The following is a 26,009-nucleotide window of genomic DNA, read 5'->3' on the forward strand; positions in this document are numbered from 1 at the left end:
AAGGAAGGGTAGGCAATTTGTCAGAGCGGTGTAGGTGTTAACAACTGCAGATGAAAGATCTGACAGACATAGGGCCCTGATTTGATTTAAGCGCATTGTCTAAAGCGCACGGCGCAAGTGCACTTAGGTCGTGTCCGAATCCACTTTTGCTAGCTTAACGACGGGAAAACTGGTCGGCACGCCCGGCACATGGTCTAAAAGAGTTGTCTCTATTCTCATAATGAGGCCTAATGGGTGTGTTTTGGGCTTTACGTGCAATAAACCAATCAGAGTCTCATCTCCCAGTCCCTTTAAATGCCAGTTGCGCTCGCACCGTGGAGGATTCACTATGTACATGGCGGAAATTGCAAGCGGAAAAACTGAACACTTCTCTAGCGGGCAAACGGATCTGCTCGTGTGAGAGGTTAAAGCGCAAGCAGACCATCTACGAGACAAGCCGGATTCAACCATATATTTATGTACAATATTAATCTTTTACATTGTGTAGGAAACTCAGAATCGAAGACCAGGAGACTTGGTTCTTTCTTCAACAGGATTCTTTATTGAGAACACGAGCTGTCGTAGCTGCAGTCATCAAGTCTAACTAACGAAACTTTACATGGTATCTTATAGGCATTCAGTGGGCAGTCCTTAAAGGTGCTGACAGTCCTTAAAAGTCTTGACCTTACATACTGCCTTAGAGATGACCACTAAATCTAATCATCTAAAGACAACAGAGGCAATCACCCCCAACTGGAGATAATGGTACCCCCCAAATTGTATGAACAACATGGTCACAAGAACTAAGACTATGTAAACATTCACACATAGTGCAACTCTCAGTAGGAAGATCAAAGACTAACAAAACCCCTTCAATGGAAACTATATTGAATCTAATCAAATGGATACCATCATGTTCATCTTGAATGCCCAATACAGTGTAGTTCACCTTAGTTTTTCATGTGATGTTATGTAAGGAAGTAGGATCAGCAGATCTTAAACATATTCTTACATTTGTAATCCTACAATTGTAATCCTTTTATTTTTAATATTTGGCTAGTTTGTGTGCTGCTGTTGTGTGTGTAATAAGCAGAGTTTACACGCGTTGTGGACCCGTCTATAGGCTCACATTACTAATGCTCTCTTTAAATAACAAAAATATTGCACCATTGACTTTAGACCAGGTTTCAGTTGTTCAATGGCGCAGTCTATTTCAGTTGCCTCAAAATAGCAACACGCAAACAACGCGCCAGAACACACCTCGTTTTCAGACCAGAACAAAAAAACAACAAAAAAACAACATTTGTTTTGTTTAAAACAAAAGCGTTGCGCCTGTATAATAGGGCCCATAGAGACACAGCACAGACTTATGCACTCATGCAAATTTTCTAAACAGACTACTTTTAAATCTTCTGGGAAATCTCACTCTCTCTGACACCCAAGATCATTAACTGAACTTTCTAAAAAAAAAAGTCTGTCACTAATTGACAGGAGAACAGAGAAACAGGAACACAGCATTCAAATCATGATTGTGCTCATCATTATCTCACAGCAGAACATCTCAATCGGTCCTGATGTTGTGTGTGAGGACAGCCGTGGTCTGATGGTGTGAGAGGGAGTGAAAGAGCGCTCTGGGGTTGGGAAGCAGGTTGTTACTCCAGCACTTTTCCTCTGGGTCTATTCGAGCAGCCGGTCTTTCAATCCAACATACCAACAGCAGGAGAGAACAGATGTTGCTTCTGGTGTAATGAAGAAGCCAGAGGCTATCAGATTATGCACAGCTTTAGATGGTCCTTTTTACTGATCCAGTTTGGGTTTCATCTTTTGGTTTGAAGACTAATAAAGGAAACGAATGAAAAATTGCTCTTTCAGTGCTGCTTAAGTTGTACTGTATATCTTTAATGTTATACATGCATTCACCTTCTTCAGAGTCTCATTTATCACAAAAGAAAAGGAAATATTTCTCCTTTTTGACTTTTTAACAATTAACTAGCCAAAAAACAAACAAAAAACATTATATTATCATGTACTGGGGAAGAACAATGAAGCATCTTTTAAAATAACGCACTCTGTTCTTTAGAAACTTGTTTCTACTGTATGTACAAGTTGCAAACTATTTTCATCATTTGCAAAGGACAAATTTATCTCCATAAATGGACTGAATGCAAAACAAAATTTGATTAAAATGTAAAAAGTAATTGTCATTTAATTAGTCAGATTTTGCTCTTCATAGCTCTTAATTCCTAAAAAAAAATTGAAAATATGATTTACTCACCATCATGTCATTCCAAACCTGTATGCTTTTTCATTTTATTTGATGGAAATATTTAATATATATATATATATTTTTTTTTTTTTCTAGGTTTAACTAAACTTTCTAAATTGTTTATTGTAGCGTTGCACTGTAAGTTGACTTAACTTAAAAAAGTGATGTAACCGTCGCTTTAAAATTAAATAATAAACGTAATATGTACTTAAAAAAATTAAGTTATGTGAACTTGACAACACCACATAACTTATATATTTTTTCCACTTACGCATGAAGTTTATTTCCTTAATTTTAAAGTAATGGTTTAACTCACTTTTTTTAGGTTGTCAACGGATCACTTTTTACAGTGTGGGTTGAGACTGTCAATTGCTTAGAAAATAAAATAAAAATTTGATTAAACTTCCTGTTAAAAGAGGATTAAAAAGTGCTTTTTTCCTGTATTGATTTAACATGTTAACTTGTTAATTCAGTCTTCAACTTGTCTTCATTTGGCAATGCCTCCAGCAGATAAAGAATGCAATGTTTACTTAACACATAATAATGAGAAATTCTCAGGAAGTTCAGTAATTAGACATTTTTATTCGCCCAACAACGCAGCACACACTCCTAAAAACTGACCAAAAATGTATGGCTTGTCACATTCTAAAGTGCTTATTTGTTAGAGGCAGACATGCTTAAAACATAACAACACTTAAAAAAGACACGACAGCCAAAATGAGCCCAAGACTGTTTCAATTAAATAGACAGAATTAAACATTTGGTCCTTGTTGCAAGCCTTGAAGTACACACAGCAAAGAGCATAAACATCTCCAGAAAACAATAAGAATGTAACAGTCCTCAAAAATTAGATGTAGTTGTCAATGATCCCTACCATAATCTGGCACTATATAGAAGTTCGGCAATAAACACAGATTCAGTATTTGACATTATGAACCTCAGAGGAAAAGTGAAACTATTCTTTTTATATTAAACTTAAAACATAAAGTAGTCATATTACATTGCCCTGTTTAAACATTACTTTTGGCTAAAAGTAAAATCCATTTCTGTGAAATACAAATATACATTCATTTAATTTATACAACTTTGACTTTGCATTGGATCTATCTTGGAATATGTATGGAAGCTTGTTTCCACCAGGAAATAAAATAAGCAATTGCGACATTTTTTGGAGTTTATATCTCTAATTCGCCGTAAAAAAAAAGTCTGAATTAAGAGATAAAAATTGCAATAACCATTTTTGTTACGTGGTGGAAACAAGCTTCCATAAATATCACGCTAACCTCAGGCTTAAACAGATATGTGCAAATAAACGGTCAAATCATGCTTGAAATGAACCATCAACCATCATCAGAAAGAATAAAAATTTAAAAATAAAACTTTGAAGTGGACACAACATCTTTATCTTGAGAAATAAATAAGCTGAACATCAAGTGGTCAAATGCTGTCTTGCACCATTAAAATGATAAACTGGAATCGAAGCATGCCATTCAAATGCCTGACAGAACGCATGCACTCCACAAGCTTAATTGGAAATATCAGAGCTGTTGTTGCGGTTTCCGTATTTGTGATGAATGAAGAGGAGCACCACGCCGAGGAAGAAGCAGATGGAGCCCACCGTTATGTAGGCGATGCCCAAGAAGGGGTTTTTCCCTCCCATCCAGGAGATGGTGCTGAGGATCATACGCTTGCGGCCCTCAAAGCTGCGGACGGGGTAGTCTGAGGGGCAAGTGGTTGAGGAAACAATGTCAATTTAGAAGTTATTAAAGACCCCCTGTGGTGAAAATCAAGTTTTTAAAGTTGTTTACATGTCGAGTGGATCAGGTATCTAATCTGAGCTGATGTGAGTGAGTGGAGGCGGGGCTAATTTGCATATTCATGAGTCCACGCATACTAAATGAAGCAAGGGTGTCAAGTTACATTCAAGCTATTTTAAGGCATGAAGAAAATATTTTCACAGGGAATTTTTTTTTTTAAATATGTAATTTTGATTATGAAAGATGAGTTTTAAGGGATAAAATTACTGACTGCAAGGGAAAAAATAAATATATAATACTTGACACTGTTGGCCAGATTTATTAACAGCTTGTGCCAATGCAAACCCTCTTTTGGCGTAAAAAACTACCTTCAGGATTTATTAAAGACACAGTGAAAAATTTGTGCTGAAAAGGTGTGAACAGGGTTATTTTTGTGGCTGACCTAATTATGCATTTGTAGGAGTTTCCCTTTCAGATGGAAAATTTATGAGAGGAAAGTATTTAATTGACTCATGCAAGGTGATTTACTAAGGTTTGCGCTCGGCAATTTACTGGTATTTGCACCACTATTTACCGGCCAAAAAAACATTATGGAAATAATCCGGCTCTGTTCTTTAATTTGAGTGTCGTCAGTAGATCACGCGCTGAACTTTACACTCCCATCTGCGCTTTTGTGGAATTGCGCTCTCAAGCTAATTTGCCCTGTTTAGTAAATCTGGCCCCGTGTGTGTTGTTCATATTTGGAGGTGAAATACTGGGTGTCACAAACACAATACAATCATCCAGTGTGTGCAAATTTAACAATGCATTTTCTGTATATGCGATGTATGGTTTGTAAATTGCATTTTAGAACTGAACTCATTTAAGAACTGGTACAGTTATTGTGGCATAAAATTAATCCCTCCCTCATTTAAAACACTTGAAGTTATTAATTTATTTCATTAATCAGTTTTCTTTTTTTTTAAACCTTTTTAATAAATAAGTTCAAACACATAAAACAGTTTGTGTTATCACTCTCTATTGTTCATGGAATTCCTATGCCATTTTTAAATGGTTCTTGCATTAAATATTTTAATTACTAGTCAACAATAGCGGTTATGATTCCACGAATGGCAAAAAATAGATATATTTTTTTTCGATTTCAGAGCAAATATACATTATTATTTAAAAGTTTGGGGTCAGGAAGATGTTTTTGGAAGAAGTCTCTTATACTCACCAAGGCTGCATTTATTTGATCAAAAACACAGTAAAACAGTAATATTGTGAAATATTACAATTTACAGTAACTGTTTTCTATTTGAATAAATTTTAAAATATAATTTATTCCTGTGATGGTAAAGCTGTATTTTCAGCATCATTACTCCAGTCTTCAGTGTCACATGATCCTTCAGAAATCATTTTAATGTGATGATTTGATGCTCAAGAAACATTATCAATGTTGAAAACAAGCGTGCTGCTTAATATAGAACATTATTTAAAATAAAAATCTTCTGTAAGATTATAAATATGTTTTCTGTCATTTTTGATCAATTTAATGCATCCTTGCTGAATAAATGTATTCATTTAATTCAAAAGAAAAATCTTTCTAACCCCAAACTTTTGAACGGTAGTGTATACTACTTACCAAAGTCAAAGACCGATAGTGAAAATGCTTAATTTTAATTGAAAATAATAATTTGAATTACAAATAATGATTAGCCAAGCAATTTGAATGAAAAGCTATCGGAGTATGATTTGATATTGTTGATCTCGTGCAGAATCGGAAATATTTCTTGTTCATTTTACTGTACATTCTCCTCACACACACACTCACACAGTGTTAGCTATCACTCTCTGCAGAGCTTCATGTTTTAAAAGTAAGCAATGCAAGGATACTGTAGGTGACTTCCAGGGTGTAGTTTCCTCTGGGCAGTGTGGGTGTCATGTTGTTCTTCTTCTGAATGATGCGGTAGAGCTTTCTGAAGGTGGGGAGGGCAGCCGTACGCATCCATACAATGAAATCCTCATTTATGAAGCCGTTGTTCTCTGAGTCAGTGTCTAGCTCATAAACAGGCTTGAGCCAGTTGACCGGCTTCGCGGTGTCTGGAAGATGAGGAGTTTTAGTTTGAGATATGGAAAAACATATGCCAATTCACCACAGTAAACATGTAAGTCTATATATAGAATTATACCTCTAAAAACAGCAGTAAGATTACTGCCAGCAGGATTTCTGAACTTCACGTGTTTGTCCGTCCACCATGCGATCCCTTTTTTGATCAGTGGAATTGGGTTTTTTGTTCCATTGGGATCAATGTAAAACAAGTCCAATGTGTCTGAAGCAAAGAGTGAAAGAGACAATCAATATTAGAACTCTTGAGGAAACAGTCTCGCACGATGGCAAGTATTCAGACCCAGGTCTTACCATTAAACATGCTGTTAGCAATGGCTCCACACGGGGCTATTGGCTTTTCATTAACGCGGTACGGCTCACATTCTTTGCTTGGATCCTGAAAAATATAAGATACGCTTTGAGCTTCATATATAACATACAATCAAGCACGTCTTTTATTCAGGAAGCAGTAGACTTGTTGTAACAGGTGACAGCCGTTTAAAGTTTATTAAAAGCGACAAGGTCTCTCGGTGATTGACAGGGCTATAATAGGTGTGGAGATGTTTTAAACCCATGATGCCAAACCCTGCTCTCATGCAGCGCTTGTTGACAAAGTGTTGACATCTGTTAGCGCCGGCGAAGCATACTACGCTGTCAAACACGTCAGACAGCTGAGCTCAAAACTAGGAGAACTATTTAGTTTCTATTTGCATCGTCATTAAAACTAGGGCTGTCTATATATCATTAAACTGAAAGACAGAGTGTCAATACTAGATAGATAGATAGTGTAATAGATGTTGAAAAATGCTGCCTCCACAGGAAGCATTCGGAAGTAGGAAGGCAACAGGGCACGTCCGAATCCAATGATCACGTCACATCCTTTCTACCGAGATTCCTTCATCTGAGTGATTTTTGTAGGCAGCGGCATAGATGTGTACTTCGCTGCCTATTAGGCTATATCCCACAATCCTGTGCGTTCAGTTCCATAACAGTTAAACTAAAAAAATACGGATGTCATCTGAAAGTTGTGTTTAGTGGTCAGTTTGAGTGTAAAATGTACATTTTTGGCTAACTTTTTCCACTTTTGATATCATTTCTAGTGAGAACTTAGTATCGCAGTAATTCAATATTTGCTTAGTTATCACCAAAGCTCTATGCTGCCTCAGAAGGCTGTCTGAAATCAGTTTCGTAAGATACCTTCATGCGCAAACACAGCCTGCAGAGTCATTGCCTGAATGGGCAGCGAGGCAACAAGAGTATAGATCTATATCTGTGTAGATATATAGTGTTACAGATAGATAGATAGATAGATTCAAACATGCAATACCTTAAGTGAGTTAAGGTCTCCATTGAGTTGGCTGTCATCTCTGGACTTCACATACCGTCGATGGTTTTGGTAGAAATTTGAGAGGCCATAGTACATGAAGACATTACTCTGAGGACAGAAAGTTAGAGTCGTGAACTGGCATTGTCGTGAAAGCTCATCAATTAACCCACCAGTAAAATATCTTCTATAAATAACTAAACTGAGAACCTTTGGATTTAAAATGCGTGTCAGATGTTATCAGATAGGAAAAACAAGGCCTTTCGTTTCCTCATAGTACAACTAAAAGTGATTGATGAAACTACTAACAAAAGTACTATGTTTCTACATAATGACCAAAACCATGTAGCAATATGATAATAATTGAATACCTATCAAAGTGTGAGAGACCTCCAATTTATTATCCGCAATGAGTAAATAACTAAAAGAATAACAGTGTAGTAAACGGTTTAACTATTTGTGCTACAAACCAGTGTTTTTATGAGTACTTTAATAAATTAAAACAATATGGTAATAAATAACAGTTTGCAATATCAAGTAGCATATAACAGACTGTTTTTGTGCAGCTAAAGAACACTGGAAGCAGCTGACACCAGAAACCTTGTACACAAGTTAAAAATAGCCTAATTTGAATATGCAAAAGCTTGAATGATTTGAGACATGAGAGGTAGAAGATGGTAGAAGGCTTCAGAACACATGGAATATATAATATAGAACACAAGTCATAGTATGTTAAGACACTTTTGTGCAGTAGTTGTTGTTGCATTTTTGTCCTTTTAACACTTCGACATTCAACGGCCACTAAAAAGTTTCATTGTATGGGGGGGAAAAACTGAGCATGGGTCCTTCTTCAACTTTAATGCACGTTTATGTTCCAGCCAGTTGATGGTTTTTGGGTTATTTTCAGTTTTCAGGTACTATTTACACTTCTGACTGTTGCTTCATATGTCAGGCTTTAATAAAGGGTTAAGTCACATGGAGTTGGAACAACATTGAGAGTGAGTAAAAGACAAAACGTTTATTTTGGCTAAACCATCCCTTAAAAAGGAATGCCGCACAATGGGCAGGTCACAAACACTCACTCACCTCGAAAGGCTGGTCGAGAAAGAAGGACAGGACACATTTGCATGGAGTCGTGCTGTTCCAGCTGAAGTTTTGAGCGCAGTTAAAACAGGGGCTGTACTCCTCAGTCCCGGTATATTCAATCTGTAAACCAGAGAAACATGCTTAACACGCGGTTACATAGACCTCACGACGTCCGAGTGAACAGTAGACGTCTATTAGCTGTGTGTTTGTTAGTAAAATGACACTACACACACTGCAACAGACTCAAACCTCGATCTCTTTGATGTTGTTGGACGTCACGAAGAGGCCGATTCCTATGGGAATGAAGATGAGGCCGATGACGAAGAATGCGGGCAACACGGTCCCCGCGGTCAAGATGGGCTGCCAGGCCGGCAAGCGCTGCTGTTTGAAGGCGGTGTTGTCGGGCTTTCTGGTCCGGATGGCGGTTCCGCCGAGCCCCGAGGATCCGGAGAGATGACCGTCTTCCTCTTTCGCGTTGTAGCTGGCCGCCATAATCGCCGTAATTACCAGCTCACAGCTCCAGTATTTGTGTTAAAACACACGATTCCTCTATTATAGACACGTAATTATTATAAAAGTGTTTTATATGTCCGCTGCAGTGGATTATCTTCACTGCGGCCTTCTCTCCAGGTTGTAAGGGAAACTAATTTGCTTGTTTTGTTTGAGGCGGTGCAGTGCTACAGGAAGTGTCAGCTTGTGTGATTCGCGAATCATGTATATGATCCGGTTCATTTGATTCAGTTGAACTGATTTGCGAAATAGCTTTTGAATCACTGAGCTGAAATTAGTGTTAGAGTTTTGATTGTTGGAATTGTACTTAAGGTTGATTGTACTTAATTTAAGGCAGCTTTTTTTTTCTTTTTTTTACCATGAGTTGGGTAAAATTCTATTGCGGTGAATGAGAGACTAACAGTTACATTAAATATAGTTTTGTGTTCCAATGTGCTCAAATAGCAAAAGAAAAACTTTCAATTATACATTTTTTTTGTAATTTGATGCAAAGGCAATATACTAAGTATAGTGTTATAAATATACATACAACTTTGCAGGACTGACGATGCTGATGAGCGTTAAAATAAGTCATCACAGTGTGTGAAAAGGTTCCATTAAGTGAGAAAAAGATTTAACACGTTAACTTAAGATATTAAACTCAAATATTACATGTAGCCTATGTGAACTTGATCATTTTTAAAACATTTACAACATAATATTACTTTTTTAATTCTGTTTACACTGTCAAGTGAGACATCATAAAATCAATTGGATTTATGTTTAATAATGTTTAATAACAACAGGTGAAGAACAAATGAATGAACAACAAAAATGTCAAAACACAAAGTAGATTTTGGTTAATATTTAATTATACATTTTCAGATCATATTCAACTCGATAAATGTATCTGGCTAGAAATCATTATTAGACAGCGTTTACAAGAAATCAAATCAAACCTCGAAGATTTCACGTAGGCTATATAGGCTATGTGCAAATTTTCAGTCCTGAATATACACTGTAAAAGGTGATCAGTTGACAACTTAAAAAAAGTGAGGAAATTTCGTAATTGAAAAAAATAAGTTACGTGGAATTGTCAAGTTCACAAAACTTTCAATTAGTAGGCCTATGCATGAAGTTTATTAATTAATAATTTTAAGGCAACCGGTTTCCTCACTTGTTCAAGTTAAGTCAACTAAACACTTTTTACAGTGAACCTGTTACTGATGAACGTGATGATTAAAGGAATTGGTGAATCAGTTTTTTTAAATGGTTTACTGAACCGAACCGATTCGTTCAATTGAATCAGACATCTGTCAGGCGTCATACCACATGACACCACCACACAGAAGCGTTAGCAGCGAATTAAAAAGAAATAGTATTAGAATTTTATATACTTTTATAACAAACCAATTGTTACATATCTACATTTATTATTGTTGTTTTATTTTAAAAAAGCTGGTCAAAACACATATATTTCAAACTAATTAAAGAAATGCAGCATGTAAAGCAAATATACAGATTTCTTTTTAAGCGTTTACTAATGGCCGTTATGGCATTATTCTGTGGTGTAATAAATCTTTTTTTTTTATTACCTTCATGCAATATTCACAACCACCTGTGTTTATCTCTCTCTTAAATACACATTTTATTAAATGTATAATATGTTTTATAATTTTATATCAGAAATTCTGCACATCATTTTCACACTATAGCGACATTTAGATAGGCTACTCTCTAAATGCCTCTATTGTGTAACAGTTATGTGTGGAATTTCTATAAATTCTATAAATATGCAAATATTCTAACAATCAGTTCTAATATCAATGTGTTGGACGCAGGAGGAATGGGCAGCAATAAAGATCAACTTTGAGAAGTGGAAAATTGTTATAGCAAGGTGATGGGTCAGAGTATCTCTGAAATGGCAAGGCTTGTGGGTTGATCCCAGTCAGCAGTGGTGAGAATTTACCAACAGAGTCCGAGGAGGGACAAACCACAAACCGGCAACAGGGTGTTGGGCGTCCAAGGCTCATCGATGCATGAGGGCAATGAATGCTATTCCGTCTGGTCCGAGCCAACAGAAGGTCTACTGAGGCACAAGTCACACTCAATTTTAATGATGGGTATGGGAGGAATGTGTCACACACACATTGATTCACACTCTGCTGCATATGGTGCTGTGTAGCTGCAGTGCAGACCAATCAGAGTGTTGACCTATGTTGACCCCTGTTCGGCATCTATAATGGAAACATGAGCTTCAGAATTGAATGTGTCTGAAGTGTGATGCTTTGCTGGGACACCCTGAGTCCAGGTACACCCCTTCATGACACTGGTGTTCCCTGGTGGAAGTGGCCTGTTTCAGCAGGACAATACACCCTGGCACACTACACATGGTTTGAGGAACATGATGTAGAGTTCAGGGTGTTGACCAAGTCTCCAAATTCCCCAGATCACAATCCAATTGAGAATCTGTGGGATTAAGTTTGATCCATGGCTCCACCTCACAACCCACAGGACTTGAAGGATCTACTACTAATGTAGTCTTGGTGACAGATACACTACAGGACACCTTCAGTGGTTTTGTAGAGTCCATGCCTCTGCGGGTCGGCGCTGTTTTAGAAGCACGCAGAGGACCAACAGCATATTAGGCAGGTAGTCATAATGTTTTGGCTCATTCAGGTATATATTCAAATATTATATATAATACTAAAATATATATTTTTAAATAAAATAAACTATTTGGCATTTTCTGTAGGCTATGTGGTTCAATTCACAGTCAGCATTTAGAAGGTGCACTATTTGAACCACAAGATGGAGCAGGAGACCAAAGCAACGACTTAAACAGGAACAGGTTCTCTCAATAACAGGAGTGGGGACTAAACTTGCAGTATTTTATCAAAGCTGTGTTTATGCCAAACCTCTTTTCCATTCAAAGTTCCAAGTTCCTTATCATGCAGGTGTAGACCTCCAGACTTGCGCGCCTTAAAAACCCCTATATATTTTTCAAGGTCTTACATGCTCTTTTATAGTTTGTCAGCCTATCATTTCTGCTCACAACTTTGATTCTTTTTATCCAATAACTTCCCCTTCTCTGACTTTGTGATTTCTTTATCTTTGTCCTCCACTCTCTTTTCACAACTTGCCTCTGCTTACTTCATCCCTAAGGTCCCTTTTTTCTTCTGAGCTTCACTTTTGTTGTTCTTTGATTGCTCAGTCCAAAAAGTTGGCCAACTTTTATACACTGTCAGCTCTGCCTGTTCCTGAACTGCTGTACTAGCAGTCAGCTCCTCACATTACTGAGCAAACTTGGCTGGGATTTATCTAGTGTGCTACCCTCCAACCTTTTGGGTCATTTAGCTGTCTTGTTCAGCTTTGCTGTTGACAGCCTCAAGACACTGCTTTGCCGAAATCCTAGGACAGTGTCATTTTTTTGTATGTGTGAAACTGACACTTATTCACCAACATCAATGCAAATGATTCCAGCTATATCATCTCCTTTCTATTCTCCTTATAAATGATTTATCCATGCATATCATTATAAAAAAAATAAAAAAAAAAATAAATATATATATATATATATATATAATCAAAGTAAGATCCTGTGACCATCACAATGGGGAAGGAAAGATTATCGCAAGCAACTTCCATTTCATGCCTACTTTAAACGAAGGCCTATATCGTATTGATCGCCTCTATGCAGTTAAGGGTTAAAAAAACGATTTTCAGAATGCTGAATAAGCTAGATGCTAAAATAATCTCTTTTGGTTCCCATGTGGAAAATCCTGTTTGGTTCCCTGGTGGTGTATCTTTCAGTGAAGTATCTTATGGCTGCCGCAAGGGTGTTTAGCCTAAGCTGAAAATTCAGTGTGAGTGTAAAATTACATTATGGAAAAATTCATCTGTTGTTTTGATATTTTGAGAAATTGGACACACTATGTTAATGTATATGAGTTGAATAAAAAGAAGGGGATTCCTTATGGGATATGTCCTTCAAAGTGAGTCAGATAAATTAAATCCTCCTCCATGGCCTTATGGGAAAGTAAAGTGTCCATCAGATGCTCACTTGACTTTGGAATCTCACTACTGTTTTATAAATACTGTAAATCTGGACATGCATCATGTTTAACCTACTAAATAGTAGAGAAATAGCCATATTTGAATGCAGCCACACTTATCTGTGAAAAACTTTTTTGTATCTTATACAAAATATATATTTTACAAAGTAATTGTTACTCTAAAATTGCTAGAAAATCAAAACCATATGCCTAGCCAAGTTGTGTTCCAAATTTGAGGTTGATATTCCAAAAATGTAAGTTCCCATGAGATTTTGTTTAGGCGCTGTACCAAAAATAGCCACCCATTGTCACCCACATTCCATTGATTTTTTTGATTTTTTTTTTATGCGTTCTCCTGTAACAAATTAATACATTTCTGTCACAATATCAGTTCTATCACAAAACAGCTGCCACATATGGAACCTTGAGTCTCAGACTGACGATATGCGTCTGGTCAAGATTAGAAAACTTTGATTTTGATAGTTAAAATACATTTTGTAATATGGAACATGACACCGCCAACATGGAGGAGGCGTCCGCTAAAAGGTTTTAAAGTACCATTTCCATGGTAATGCAATGTCTAATTTCAAAACGGTTTTCACAGGATGAATTTTGAGTTTTTTAATCTTTTGAATGATACCTAATTTAATTGAATTTAAAGCTCATCAAGATCCTGTCTTTACAGTGTTTTGCGGGCTCACAGGAACAATTCACTTATAATGATAGAGACCGCTGAAATCTATTTTACGGATACATGCAACGAAAGGGCAAAGAAGCTAGTTAGGTCTTGAGAGTGGTCTGAAGTTGCTCACCTGGTTCAGAGAAGGGAACCGAAGATGAACAGGGTCTGGAAATCGGACTTTTCCAAACCAGTCTGAAATCTTGCACGCCTCTGCAGAGCTGCAGGGAAGCATGCAAAACAATCCAGCATGGAAACACTGTCGTCTCCTCTTTTCCTCACAACTTTTCTGCTTTCTCAGCAGGAGATATTGAAATGCTAAACCACCATGATTAATCAACCGCTTGTAGCTGGAGACACCATAAGCTGCTTGGCCAAGAGAGACACAAACAGACAGCAAGGGGCCTGGATGCTGTCAGGGCCTGAATGAAGTATGCTAATAAAACAAGAACTGTTGGTGAGAAGCTATTCAATCAATGATTTCCACTGACTCTTGAAAAAAGAGGAACAGTAAAGCAAATATGTAAACCTAAATACTTGTGGTGGTAATGGAAACTTCAGCTCAATCTCCCTTTATGAATGATTCAGGTGCCAGTAACATCAGTATTATGTTTGCTACTACAATTGCTCTTTTATGTACATGATGTATAAACAACTCCAACATTTGGTCGAATTTCAGATAATGTCTTTAAGAATGAGGCCCAAGGTCATAGCTGGGGAATCTTTAAAGGATCATCTTTAAAGCTGGAGATGAAACTTAAAGACAAGTGATAGAGTGATAAACAAGATCGTTAGATCCAGGAGGATAATGGATCAATCTGTTGTGGAGGATTTGGGTGGACACCAGCAGATCCATCTTAGCCTTTTCGGAGGGAATTACACGAATCTCAAATGCCGTTTTTTGCGTCCTTGAAGGGCACTGCAGAAAGGGAAACACTACTTCAAGGGTCAATAAAAGTGAGCAATTAAATCACCTCATGAAGATCCTAAGGCTGTTAGCAAAGTGTAAAAAGATTGGGACTGGGATTGCCTAAGCCAAAATTATTTTAAAAAAATAGTTAAAATAAAAAAGTACTGACCGGACCCTCACAATATTTCAGCAATTATGTCTGTCTGTATGTTGATAGTTTACAACTAACAGCAGCGGTACCCGATTTGTGAATGTATCACTCCATTAATTCGGGTCCGATCAATCTGTGACAGCTGCCGTTGAGTGGCAGTAACAATTGTACTGGACTTTTTTTAAAGTTATATTAAACTGTCTGAAAGGGTTCACATACTGTCTAAATATGTTCACTTTGGTCCATTTCTGTATATAATAAAGGGGATAAACTATATATAATCACATCTGTATGGATATAGGTCAACATTTGAACCGCTTTAATTATTTTGTAATTTTTTTTACATGCATCATTAGATATTTTAGTAAGCTGAAACCCAATACTTACATTTAAAAGTGAAATTCGGGAATTTCTCTCAAAAAATCCTGCCATCACTGGTGTGCAATGAATTCTGGGGTAGGCAAGGTGAAGGATCCAAAAATAGCCAAATTTTTTTACCGCTTGCAAATGTTCTATCATTTGCAAGCGGCAACATTCTAATCTGAAAAATGAAGCCTACCCGGAAGTGCGAAAAACTGCAATACATCGAAAATCCGCTAGGGGAAGGTCCCAAAAGGGAGCAAATGTCCATACACCCCCATGTTAAAATGTCCCTTTTCACAGCATAAATTCATGTTTTTACAGGTTGGTCCCATGGACTTTTATTGTATTTTTCGATAGGTTCCGAGTGCCTGACAACTGTGAGGGGGGTGCATTTTTTTCTAACTCGTTAGTTTAGATCGTATTTAGATATAAAATGTATGACAAATAAGGGCGCGATTGACAGCTTGATTGACAGCTGACAACGAGCATAGGCTGCGCCGACGCCGAGTGGAATTCCTGAAATTTGACGTCTCGGCCATGATCTGACACAACACATCATACCTGTAAGTTATCCTTTCTGAACATTTGTATTGAAATATGGCGCCGCCCATACCCCCCATAAACGGCCTCAAAACCGTTCTTCAGAAGTCTATGGGTGACGTCACAGACGCTTTGTCCATATTTTTTTACAGTCTATGATAATTTGACAACGACAAATTCTGACCGATTCTAACAACGTCGGATGAATGACTCTTTTGAGTCGGTTCTTTTTCATGAGGGATGTGGGCTCAAATGTTCTGAATCGGTTCGCGATTAAGAATCATTCTGACAGCTCGATCACTCACGCACTGAATTGTTTGGCTTTTCGTTCCATAAACGTGGGACTTTAGAAAACAGATAAGCCTAACAAAAAAGCGCCGGATGAAGTGGACATTTAGCTAGGCCACTTCAACGAAAACAACATGCAAAAGCGTCCTGTCGTTTGTCAGCGAAGAAGATTTTCACATACGTGCATCATCCGAACGACTCTGTTGCAGGTAATGGCCCAAGGTTAATCAAAACAAAAATACTTCCACAAAACACGGTACCATGGCACCATGTTTCTTTTGGACATGTTCTTCCATCTGATACCATCACTTTACTCGAGTAATAAAAAAGGCTATAGGCCTAATGCCTCTGAAATATGTATGTAGCCTATATTCTTTATGAGACACACTCTTTTTTGTTTTTGAATATCATTAGGCCTATATTTCTTTGGAAGTGTGTGTACTTCACTTAATGCATGCTAATATATGCTACTTGTTCATGTTTTTTTCTGTTTATGGCTATGCTTATTTATGAATCCCAGCATGAACTTTGCATATCTTTCATTCGTTAATCATAAATAAGGGCAGTTTTTTTATATATATATATTCGTTTTATTTATTTATTTTATTTGTTTATGTTTGTTTGCTTGTTTCAAAAAGCACATTTTAAAACCCTTAATTGCTTTTGAATACCCAAATGCTATTTTGGAATTGTTTAAGACCATAAAAGAGTCACCTGAATCTGCTAGTTAGAAAAGCGGCATATAAAAGATATAGACAGAGAGAGATTTTCTGATCCCGGAGGAGATCGAGAGGTTAAAAACAAGTTGTTTAAAGTCACCATGAGATCAATTGGACTATTCTTATTCTAAATGGTTTATTTGTGCACAAATAAATAATTTATAATCAACCTGTCAGAATTATTTATTTTTCAGTTTTTCAGACTGAATTGTAATCTAAGATAAAGTTTAAGAACCTATTTTAATCATTCCTTTTAAATCTCTTTCTCACCATGAATATAGCCAGGGTAGCTGGCATGGCTATTTATTAAACTATAAACAAACAAACATAATCTGTCACTCACATGTGATCGTAGCAACAGCAAACCATCCAATCAGTTCCCGATGGACAAAATAAAGTCAAACCCAATACACTCGATTATACACAATGAGGAAGAAAAGACTAACGCAACTTCCTTTTAATGCCGACCATCAAGGGACAATAGCTGATGGCATTACATCTGAAACTGAAGATTTGTTTTGACCTTATGAGTGAAAGACACAAAGGTCAAATGTGACAGCAGGCAATGACAAGCCTCTGCAAATGAATTTCCCACACAAACTGTCATATGAACGACCACAGCAATCTGATGGTACGCCGGTCTCAGTATGCCTCCCCTGAGATCCATCTGCCCGTGTTGCTCCGTAAGGTCACTCCGGTGGGCGTCTGCACCCACTCTTTTCGGCTACACGGCCAAGCAGATGGCCTCACAGCGTAAAGGGTTTCCATGTCTTAGGATTCGCTGGGAAAACGATGAGTCAGCCAGGATGTGGCCTGCCTTCAAAAATATCCCAGCCTGCCAGTGTCCTTGCCACCCTGATCAGCCATCCACAAGATGACGGACTTCCATGATGTGCCATCTTTCATTAACCTCCCTGTGAGTGATGGATTAACCCTGAGGGCAGAGACAGAGTCATAGATTATTGAGAACGCGTTTGCCTTCGCTCAGCCTCACCTGGTTTATAGCGGATGAGACTGAGCTGCTTTAACTGCTATAGCACTCTTGTCTTAGACCAGTTTTCTAGAGGACAGTTTTTGGACTTCAGATGTAATGTTTTTGCTCAAGCTTAGCAGAGGTGAGATTACAGTATGCGCAGGGGAGCTGATATTAAAGTTGGCATGAAACAGAAATTGCGACAAGAAAATATTTAGGACTTGGGAAGTGTCCCGCCCTCGCTTTAATAAACACGTCATCAGAGAAGAGAAGAGGGCTGCATCCGAAATTGCATACTTCCCTACTATATAGTAGGTGAAAAACAGTATGTGACAAAAGAAGTATGTCAGAATTCAGAGTAGTCATAAAAGAGTATGGCAAAAAAGTACCATTTAAAAATTCCATCAAAAAAATAATTGTCTATTTTGATTTTATGGTGACTTTAAAATAAAATAAAAACCTGACTAAACATAAATAGTAATAAATAATAATCAAAAGTTTTTCCATGCTAGAAATGAATTTAAATAAACTATCATTAAAATGGAAAAAAAAAAGTGCTTAAATGATAGAGGCAAAAATAATTTAAATCTGATTTGTAATATCTGCACTTTTCAAACAGGTCTTCGAAATACATTGCCTGACAGACAAGCAGAATATTAATAATACTTGCAATATGTTGATGCGGCAAGGTTTTAGTTTTTTTAGCGATTTTTAGCTATTGGTCATAGGTTGAGATCATAACACATGACAGACTTTCGCAGGTAAAGAATTGGAGAACCGCTGCTGGAGAATTAATTTTCTACTATCCATCAATCACACTTCTGTATTGATTTTATTCTATCAATAAACTGTTATGTCAGATATTTCATGTATTATTTCTCCCAGTTCTCATCTCTGATCATGAACCGGTAACCTTCACTCTTAAAAACATAAGAATCAATAAAACTATAGACAGGTGGCAGTTCAGTAGATCTCAGTTGAAAGATAAAAACCTTAATGAATACTTCAACAGACAGTGGACATCCTTCATGAAGACAAATGACAAGCCAGATATTAATTCGGCAACATAAATCGAAATCAAACTCTACAGTGATCTGGGGGCAAATAACTTTGCCCTTCAGGGAATATTCTACATATATAATGTAATGTAATGTAATCCAGTAATGTATATGGCATGTAGTCATTTACCATAGACCATTATTATAACGTGTCCTTCTGTTTGTAAAAATGAATAGGAAACACAAAATAAATTAGAGTGAGTAAATAATGACAGATTTTTCATTTTTGGGTGAACTATCCCTTTAACCCCCTGTAGTTGATGTCTGGCTGTGCTACTCAGTTGGACTGACCAAATTTAAAGTACCCCTATTATGCTTTTTCAAATATTACTTTTCATGTAGTGTGTAATATATCTGTTTGTGAATGTAAAAAGTCTGCAAAGTTTCAAAGATAAAAGTGCCATCAAATGAAGTTATTGTCTCCTAAAAGAAAGAACTGATCCTGGGTTGCTGAAAGGAGTTGTCAGCAATTCCAGGCTTACTTCCTGTTACAATTTACAAACCTATGTAGGTTTGTCACACATTTGCATAATGCAAGCCTGTGGTCTTCATTGGCTGCCCGCAAACAACGTCTACTTTGACCCTCAAACACTGCAGTAGTAGCTGAGGCCTGAAAGAGTTTGGTTCATGTTGTCAATATGTCAAGAATACGCTGTTTTCTGTGCTGTGAAATCAAATCTACTTTGCAAACACTTCCAGCTTGAACTAATACAGTAAAACCGACGCCATTGTTACTGTTCATAATCACTGGAAGCTTCCGCAGATGAAATTGAGATTTAGGCGTTTCTTTCTGACATGCGCTTCAAGCGGTAGACCAATCACAACAGACTGTGCCATCCAATCAGAGCAGAGTAGCCCAATCACAACGGACTGTGCCATCCAATCAGAGCAGAGGAGGCTGTCGGAAAAAAGGGGTACAGAGACACTGAATCTTTAAACAAACTGTTTTCAGACTCTTTGAGAAATTAGGTGATGTGCAATGTATATTATGATAAAATGATTATAATATACAATGATTTTTGCTACATTGTTTTAGACAATTGTTTACAATATGCAACTCAATCATCATAGACACAAATACAATTTGTTTTGTCTCAAAAAATCCACTAGGTCGATGTTTCCAAGGCCACTTAAGTTTCGGCCAATGGATGCTGGCGGTGGTTTCGGGAGATCTGGGGCCTCATGTATCAATATTGCGTACGCACAAAAACTTTGCTTACGCCAGCTTTCACGCTCACGGTCGTATGTACTAACAGTGAAATTAACGCGAGAATGTGCGTACGTACATTTCTCATTGTTTTTGTCCGTTGGCGACTCTTACAGGCAATGAAGTGAAGTTGCAAACATTACACAACGAATTGTTCTACAAGTCTATCGCACCACCACCTGTGGGAAGCATTGCTATAAATTTATAAAATAATTGACATATATTGTCACACGAGCCTTATGGGAATATTCTATCAATTATGCAATTAAGTAAGAACATATAAAAGCATGCAAATTGATACAACCCTTAGTTTATGGCAATGACAGCTTTGGTTTAATGTCCACCTTTATATCAGACCATTTCTTTTTAAGGTCATTTAGGGTAGACTGTGTACAGTTGAGACATGTGTACAGTTGAGACACCTTAAATAACTTGCGTTCGCAGCAAGCACAAGTTGTGTTTTTTTTTTTTTTTTTTTTGCTGTGCACGTGCGTATTAGTGTCCTCTTTGATCGTGGGAAATATGAACAACGGACGCATCTCCGATCCGAAGATATTGGGAAAAGTTTTTTTTTCTAAGATATGACGTTCACTTCACCATGCACTCTCCACAATGAATAGCTTATTATCCTTATGTGACTGTTAAACGTAACTGGTATCACCACAAACGTTATTCTGTATTTCATGGTATTGTGTCATGCAAGGTAATTGCAAAATCTAGAGAAATGTGCGAGGTGTCCAGCGGGGGATAGTTGAGACACATATCTACTGTACCCCCGATAGAGTTCTATTAGGAAACACACTGTTTAGTTGTTCAGTGTTATGATAACAGGTTAAACGTCGTAATTAGCCAGCATAGGACGCAAATGAAAATAAAATTTGATATTTGTGATATTTAAACTGTGTATTATTAATAAATATTGTTACATATCTTGTTCCTGCTTTATACATTTTAACCAGTGCTAATTTAAATAAAATGAATGAATATAAATGGATGAATAAACAAAAATGTTGCCCAATTGTTATTTTCTTTATTTGTCTTTATTTTTTATATTTACAATGAATGGTTAGTTACCTTCACATCATTAAAAATGGGTGTCTCAACTGTACCATGCACTGTCTCAACTGTACCACATATGGGCACCTTATTTTTATGAGCTAATTGTAGAAAATATAAACTACTTGTTGTGGGTATTATTGATTGATAATATCTTAGTCTACAAGCTAATGAAATGTCATGTGGCGTGTCATGTGGAAATTCACTTCTTTTCAGTGTCTATTTTTGTGTGAAAAATCAAAACGCAAAAAGTGTCTCAACTGTACTCAGTCTACTCTACAGTGCGACTTTCAGATCCCACCGCATTGACGGCATCAGCCAAACTCTCCCACTCATATTTTTTCCTTTTGTTATTTATTCCGGAGGACAAAGTTCCAAATAAAATATATATATTTTTTGTTTCTACCTCCGATAGTAGCACCTCCAATTCACTCTCTGTAAAGTTTCGTTTCTTGCTGCCATTTTCTTACTGCTTTCTTTTGCCAAAGTGGACTCATTACCATATTTAAATTAATTTAATTAAGGGAGGAGACTGGGTGGGGCGCTGTGCTCGTGCATGTGCGCTCAATTTTACGTTAATTGGGATGTACAAAGAGAATATGCGTGGGATCCTTCGTACGCAGAGATTCATACATATGGGTTTTTTTTTGCGTACGCACATTTACAGCTTTGTCCGTACGCAATGTTTTAGTATGAATTCAACGCAAGTCTTTGTACATGAGGCCCCTGGTCCGTGCTGGAATGGAATGGAACGCCTGTGTTTCACAATCCAGTCAATTCCCAACGGATAAAATCAAATCACCCTACATTTGGGCCAAAAGTTTGTCAGAACAATGAGACTGAACACAGCAAACAGTGAGCAATTTCATTTTGTTGTTGCTAATGGTGGATCATGAGCCGGCTTTCCATACATGGCTCCTGCATGCTAGTTATTTTTTGTAAACAACAGTGAAATATTGTTATACTGTAAATAGGCCTATATAACAAAAATAACATTGTTAATATGTCAATTTGAATATATATCACGTACAAGCAAAATGAACATCATGACAAATTAGCCACTCTTTAGGTCCTAATATTTATCTTTACTGTTATTAAGCTTTATCTTGCCTGAGGGGAGCCCACTGAAACATCTGAAAACAAATTAGAAGCAGAACATGAAATTACTCAGTATGAATATAAAATATACATCTAAGAAAATGTTTGAAAGCGGTTGCTTCCATCTGTAATTAGGTCGGCTTGAGTTAACAAAGACATTTCAACAATTTCACACTGTAGTAGAGAAGACTGAGATATGAAGGGTTAAACTGTCTTCAGGTGGTTAATAGAAGAATTATGATGCTTTTATATTTTACTCTATACAGTTTAAAATATTGGGTTTAAGATGCTTTTGGGAGAAGTCTTATCTGCTCACCAAGACTGCATTTATTTGATCAAATACAATAAAAACAGTGGTATTGTGAAATATTACAAAAATTTACAGTAACTGTTTTCTGTTTGAATATATTTTAAAATGTAATTTATTCCTGTGATCAAAGCTGTATTTTCAGCAACATTATTCCAGTCTTCAGTGTCACATGATAGAAATCATTATAATATGATTTGCTGCTCAAGAAACTTTTCTTATTATTATCAATGTTCAAAACAGTTGTGCTGCTTAATATTTTAGTAAAAATTGTGATTCATTTTGAGAGAGAATTCTTTGATGAATAGAAAGCTCAAAAGATCTTTTACTTTTAATCAATTTAATGCACCCTTGCTGAATAAAAGTATTAATTTCTTTTTAAAACGTCATACTAACCGGTAGCTCATAGTTTGGGCCGGGTGAGTGAAGCAAGAAAGGTTCTCACAGACTCTCATGCTTGAGCTTGAAGTCCCAGGATTTATAATTACTTGGGTTCGTTGGGAGGATACCGTTAATACCGCTAATGCTTTCAAAGCAGGAGGAAAAATAAGATTGCTGTGTCATAAAATCAATCTCTCTTTATGAAGAATTCATTGGTCTGGTGTCGTTCTCCTGAAAGCTCTAGAAGTTTTTGATTAGTGTAGAATCAATACTATGTTGGATACAGTGTGTGAATAACCAAAGAGAGATCGCGGTGTGAGCCCCAGAGTGAATGAACCCTCTCCATCCGTGAGGATCTGTGTCAGTTCTGTGGAGTCTGGGTTAATTGGTCTGAGAGAAATCAATAACATCTGCTAATTTGCCTCCAGATCTCACCAGCTCAGTGACATGGAAGGGAGAGCTGGATGCGGAAGATCACAAGCTTTTGATGAACGCGCTGAAACGTCTACCGTCAGCAAACCTCAGCAATTACGTGCCTTCTAATGCTAATGATGTGTGTTTTCCATGTCTTAGTTCAAAGCTTAATCACAGTCACTCAAATTCAGCATGACACCAGTGGTCACCTAACAGGATTGTTTTCCGTTGGTTTAATGATGATGATTATGAATCCATAAATACAATGTCTCAGGAACACTTTTAGATTTTCAGACCACTGTGATTGTTATTGTGCTGCTTTGTTTCTTCTTGCTTTAGATACTTTGGGAAAGGAATACAGCTCGACCCAATTAATAACTTAATGAGGGAATCTCAGGAGCTAAGTTTCTTTCTGTAAGCCTGGAGTTATAGAAACCATAGTTTTCTCTTAAAGGGAAAGTTCATCTAAAAGGTGAAAATTCATTCAAGGTCATTTCCTCAACCTCATCATGTTATTCCAAACCCATAAGACTTTCGTTCGTCTTAAAAACACAAAAGAAGATATTTGGATCATCTTTTGTGGATTTGGATTTCTTTTATAATGTCTGGAATGGACTTTCAGTGGAGGACACAAATCTCTGAAAATATCTGCATTTGTGTTTCAAAGACGAACAAAAGTCTTATTCTAATAGAAATTATTGTGGGGTGAACTAATTCCTAAAGTCACCATGAAACATCACATGCAAACCATTTTACTTCTGTTTATTCATCTGGAATTGAATTGAAAAGTGGGTCTTATATTCCGAAATGGAACCAGGGTGTCCTTTTTTTCAATAATCACAAAATAAGTTTTGCATAATGTTCACGCTGCTCTTTTCAATGAATGATGACCAGGGGCCTCATTTATAAAACTTTGCGTGATTTGCGTCAGAAGTGGTGTACGGATGAAACATAGGACGTGCATACGCACAGAAATATTCGGATTTATAAAACCGTGCGCACGCACATCCTACGCAGTTTTCCCTTAATAAATCACAATCAATTCTAAATGTAGCGCAGCTTTTGCGGCTTCATGTCACGCCCATAGTTGCCCATAAATAGTCCGTGAAACGCCCACAAGTTAATATTCATCGATTGCGAAATCATGGCAAACACAGAGAGGAAAACCAAGAAACGTAACTTCACTCAATGTGAAGTAGAAATTATCGTTGGCGAGGTGGAAAAGAGGAGTAAAATGTTGTTTGGAGGGCACAGTGTGGGCATTACTAATGCCAAAAAGGCACTTGAGTGGCAAAAGGTTGCACACCGTGGCCGAAATAAAAAAGAAATGGTCGGACATCAAAGTCGATGCAAAATGTTTTATTACCATTCATTTGATTGCATCTGACAAGCTACAGATGTGTTATGAGGATGAATTGCATAACATGCCAATATTATTGCAGAACATATTTCACTTTTCTTTTTGCAAATATGTGTTGATTTGCATTTCTGTTGTAATCTTCGTTTGATTTTGTTTGTTTTACACTGCAGATCGATCAAACGGGTGTTTGTGTTAATTGTAAGACTTGCTTTGTGAAGTCTTCATGTTATTTATGAGAGGCAGTATTGCCATTTCTTTTACACAACGGTCTACCGTTTCACACACTTTCACGTGTTTCTTCCATCTGCCGACGGTGTCGCCATTTCTCATTTCACCCGTTTTTGTGCGTACGCCTGGGTCAGAGTTTGCGTGAAGGACCGCACATTTTCCCGTCAAGTTTGCTTTTTATAAATGCCAATTATAGTGTAGAGAGCGGCGTACGCCTTCTTTTGTGCGTACGCAACGTTTATAAATGAGGCCCCAGGACTTGTCAAGCTTCAAAACTACCAAAAAATAAATAAATAAATAACTGTAAATGTAAAAAAATTTAAATATTGTTAAAGACAAGTAATAAAATAAATTAAAGTTACAAACATTATTCAGTCAAGAGCAGTGAGTGATTTTTGTTTGATTAACAGTAAAGGGGTGGTATAATGCCCCTTTTTACAAGATGTAAAATAAGTCTCTGATGTCCCCAGAGTGTGTATGTGAAATTTTAGCTAAAAATATCCCCCAAGGATAATTTTTTATAGCATGTTAAAATTGTCCCTTTTTGCGGGTGAGCAAAAACGCGTTGTTTTGTGTGTGGGCTCTTTAAATGCAAATGAGCTGCGGAGGGCGGAGCTTCAACAGCTCAGTCTTAGCAGAACCATATAGAGCCCTTGTTTGCAAGGTGGGGTTTATGTAAATTTTGGGGTTTGTGATGTCACTAACCCGGGAGGAAGCTTGTGTAGTCCCTACCAGCCGTTTGTTGTTTTTTCTGTAAAAGAAAATATCTCCCTTTGCTTTGAACTTTGAACGTCGTAACTTTGCAGATGTTGTTTATGCTAAAACAGCAACATTACACACCAACCAAAGTTAGAAAACTAACTAAAGTTTACAAACTTTCAACCTCTGTATTTCTGCATTGAAAATGTGCAAAAAAGTTAACGTACAGCCCTTCTGTCACACATGCGTTTTATTTATCAACTGTTTATATTCATTTAAGATATAACAGACTGTTTACAAGGATACTCGCCGAAACTGGCATTTTTTTTAATGTAATTTTGTGTGAATATGTCCGTTCAAGTGCAAGACATGAAAGAGAGCTCAATTCAGCATCCGCACGCTGTCTGAGAAGCGGCTTTATGGGTGAGAGCTTTGGATGTGTGCACACACAAAACTTCTCACACTGTTGAATTAAATTTTCTTTCAGTCTTGCGCTTGAATATTTTAATTGGCAAGGCTTAAAAACATGTGCA

At 37.1% G+C, this 26,009-nt stretch overlaps 1 protein-coding gene and 1 long non-coding RNA gene across 2 annotated transcripts in view; both read right to left on the reverse strand.

Annotated features, from left to right (window-relative positions):
• The window catches only part of LOC309481846, a 93,327-nt gene that overhangs the window by 34,478 nt on the left and 32,840 nt on the right, over positions 1-26,009 (reverse strand). The window lies entirely within an intron of this gene.
• tmem30ab (transmembrane protein 30Ab) lies at positions 2,808-9,202 on the reverse strand. Its single transcript, XM_082148697.1, has 7 exons — positions 8,751-9,202; positions 8,502-8,621; positions 7,419-7,526; positions 6,404-6,488; positions 6,174-6,314; positions 5,878-6,084; positions 2,808-3,964 (listed from the first exon to the last, which is right to left on the reverse strand). Exons 1-7 carry the CDS (start codon positions 8,991-8,993, stop codon positions 3,771-3,773), a joined length of 1,098 nt encoding a protein of 365 aa, XP_082004823.1. The 5' UTR covers positions 8,994-9,202; the 3' UTR covers positions 2,808-3,770.

This window comes from Leuciscus leuciscus (assembly GCF_965113295.1).
Source record: "Leuciscus leuciscus genome assembly, chromosome: 19".
Taxonomy (NCBI): domain Eukaryota; kingdom Metazoa; phylum Chordata; class Actinopteri; order Cypriniformes; family Leuciscidae; genus Leuciscus; species Leuciscus leuciscus.

Bases quoted from the DNA above. Each gene is read 5' to 3' on its own strand.
- tmem30ab (XM_082148697.1), bottom strand. From the start codon at position 8,993: ATGGCGGCCAGCTACAACGCGAAAGAGGAAGACGGTCATCTCTCCGGA. The intron at 6,489-7,418 runs GTATTGCATGTT...TATATTTTTCAG, and splicing joins GAGACCTTAACTCACTTAAG to GATCCAAGCAAAGAATGTGA. The intron at 6,315-6,403 runs GTAAGACCTGGG...TCTTTGCTTCAG, and splicing joins TGCTAACAGCATGTTTAATG to ACACATTGGACTTGTTTTAC.